General features: G+C 37.5%; 1 protein-coding gene across 1 annotated transcript in view; it reads right to left on the reverse strand.

The window, feature by feature from the left end:
* The window catches only part of LOC144979258 (serine/threonine-protein kinase N2-like), an 85,208-nt gene that overhangs the window by 8,893 nt on the left and 73,815 nt on the right, over window positions 1-2,500 (reverse strand). Inside the window, exons 17-18 of the mRNA XM_078925870.1 lie at window positions 1,823-1,974; window positions 976-1,195 (exon numbers count right to left, since the gene is read on the reverse strand). Coding sequence (XP_078781996.1) covers window positions 976-1,195; window positions 1,823-1,974 — 372 coding nt within the window. The remainder of the gene's footprint in view (window positions 1-975; window positions 1,196-1,822; window positions 1,975-2,500) is intronic.

Below are 2,500 nucleotides of genomic sequence, written 5' to 3' on the forward strand. Positions count from 1 at the left end.
CTCATTCCAAGACAAAGACAGAAAGTAAGTTGGAAAACAGATAATATAGGGGGATAGAAGACACAGTAAGCACCTTCCTACACACTATGGGAGATCAGGAACCCCGCCCAGATTTTACAGAATGCAGGAGCACATTTATCTAGATATAAAGCAAACTGTAATTTCTCATCTCAATTCTCAGATGACAATATCAAAAACTGTTGTGTTTCTCATAGAATTTGGGTGATGATTATAACAATGAGTAGCCTTACGAAATTAGAAAAAAATGCATGCTTTAAAAAAACATATAAATACTCAAAATAAGTCAATAAAACAAATGGAAACATTTTTTTTTTTTTTTTTTATTGGTAGTATGTGCATTGTTTTAACAATTTTAAAATGTAAAACCCTACAAACTGTGGAGTGATCCTCGACAATATTGGAGGTTTCCACAAGACGAAGAAGAAGAGAAAACAATACCGGGATTATAACAAATCAATTCAGGTGTTCGATTTTTTATAGGCCAAAAATAAACAGAAAAATCCTGTAAAGAATTGGCAGCTCTTAAATGGCTGGATAAACGACCACTGGACAAATAAATATATAAATAAATACCGCTATTGAGAAAAAAGGATGTTGAGATGGTCACTTGGCTGGACAAGAAATGATAAAGTGAGAAATGAACGAATTCGAAGGTTGACTGAAGTGAAGAATATATCAATAAAAATGGGAGAAGATAGATTGAAATGGTTTGGACATGTAAAGAGACAAGAGAGGAGGTATGTGGGGAGGAAAGTATAGTATTGGACTTACAATTGGCGGGAAAGAGGAAAAAGGGACGCCCAAAGACTAGATGGTGGGATAAGGACGATATGAAAGAACTGGGTCTAGAGGAAGATGATGCTCTGAACCGAGATGCATGGAGATGTGGCATTCATTATGGCAACCCTGCAAAATGCGGGATAAGCTGAAAGAAGAAAAAGATTGAGCTCTTACCTCTCCTACCAACATCTCGTAGATGAGGACACCGAGTCCCCACCAGTCCACAGCCCGGGAGTATGACGTCTCTGTCAGCACTTCAGGGGCGAGGAACTCTGGGGTGCCACAAAACGTGCTGGTTCTGTCCATGTATCCCATCCCTTCTTTACACAAACCAAAGTCGGCCATTTTCAAGTAGCCCTGGGAGTCCAGCAGGAGGTTATCCAGTTTCAAATCTCTGGATTTTTTTTTTTTTTTTTTTTTAAAGAAGAAGAAGAAGAAAGTATAAATTTCAATCCAATAGGAGTCAACAGTCCTGACGTCACTTCCCTCGTAACGATGCATAGTAACTTAGTAGCTGGTTCTAAACTATTGGAAGTTCCCTCGTAATGACGCATAGTAACTGAGTACCATGGCCGATAACAGCGTTGTCTATGTTGGAAAAAAATTGCAAGATCGCCTAACAGGCGTCATGCCTCGTTTTACATGTTACGTTTTGCTGTTGGTCAACAATGGAATCTTTAAAGAATCCTAACAACATTTTTTTTTAAACCCTTAAAAAGTAGGAAAATCACTGAAAAAAAAAAAAAAAAAAAAACCCCAGAAAAAAACAAAAAACAGAAAATTGCCCGCCAAGCTTTAACTCACTCAACCCTAACACCGACTATATCCGTAGTTTTTCCCTGGTTACTTTTACCCCATGCCAATTTATTACATTTTTATGAGACAAATTATAGGTGTAGTATCAAAGCTAATGTTTTTAGTACATGTTAATGATATGCACATGCTCATTTTTAATACATTTTTTTTTCCAATTTTGAAAAGTAGCAAAAATCTCTAGGATTGAATGAGTTAAACAACACACCTGTAGACAATTTTGTTGTCATGGAGATACTGGAGTCCCAGGACAACACAGCCAGAGTAGAAGACGGTGCGTTGTTCTGTGAACACATCGTTGTGTATGTGCATCATTAGATCGCCTCCACACGCGTACTCCATTACAAAACACACATGCTCCTGAGGAACCCAAACAAAAAAATATAGATAGAACGAAGTTGACGTCACTCAGGTCTTTGTTATTGTTTTTTGCCATCCGCTTTTATGAGTAATTCTCACTAAACTGTATTAACCCGACTATAAACGTTCAAGGTTACACATAGTTTTGTGTGTTGGTCTGTTATACTTCCGGATGGCAATGTTGTGAGCTTCTTAGCCAAGCGCATACTATCTATAAACAAAAATGAGAGGCAACATTACTGAATTTTGGAAAGATCAAAATACATAAAACAGACTAAATGTTCTGTTTTGTTTTAAAGGGTTTTCGTGCTTGCATAGTGGTGATACATCATTTTCACACCAGTAACCACTGACAATCTCAGTCTTAAATTGTATCTGAAGGAATTCTTTTTGTTTTTGACAGCTCTCCTGTATCGCACGTCCAAGTCCTTGATTTTCTGGTCGAGTAAAACGATTTGTTGACAAGCTCTTTCAAACTTACTTCTCGCTTCGTTCATTCTCTCCTCCAACACATGTGGGTCCAAAT

This window comes from Berghia stephanieae, chromosome 9, assembly GCF_034508935.2.
Source record: "Berghia stephanieae isolate SIO BIC M18660-M18661 chromosome 9, UCSD_Bste_1.3, whole genome shotgun sequence".
In the NCBI taxonomy this organism is placed as follows: domain Eukaryota; kingdom Metazoa; phylum Mollusca; class Gastropoda; order Nudibranchia; family Aeolidiidae; genus Berghia; species Berghia stephanieae.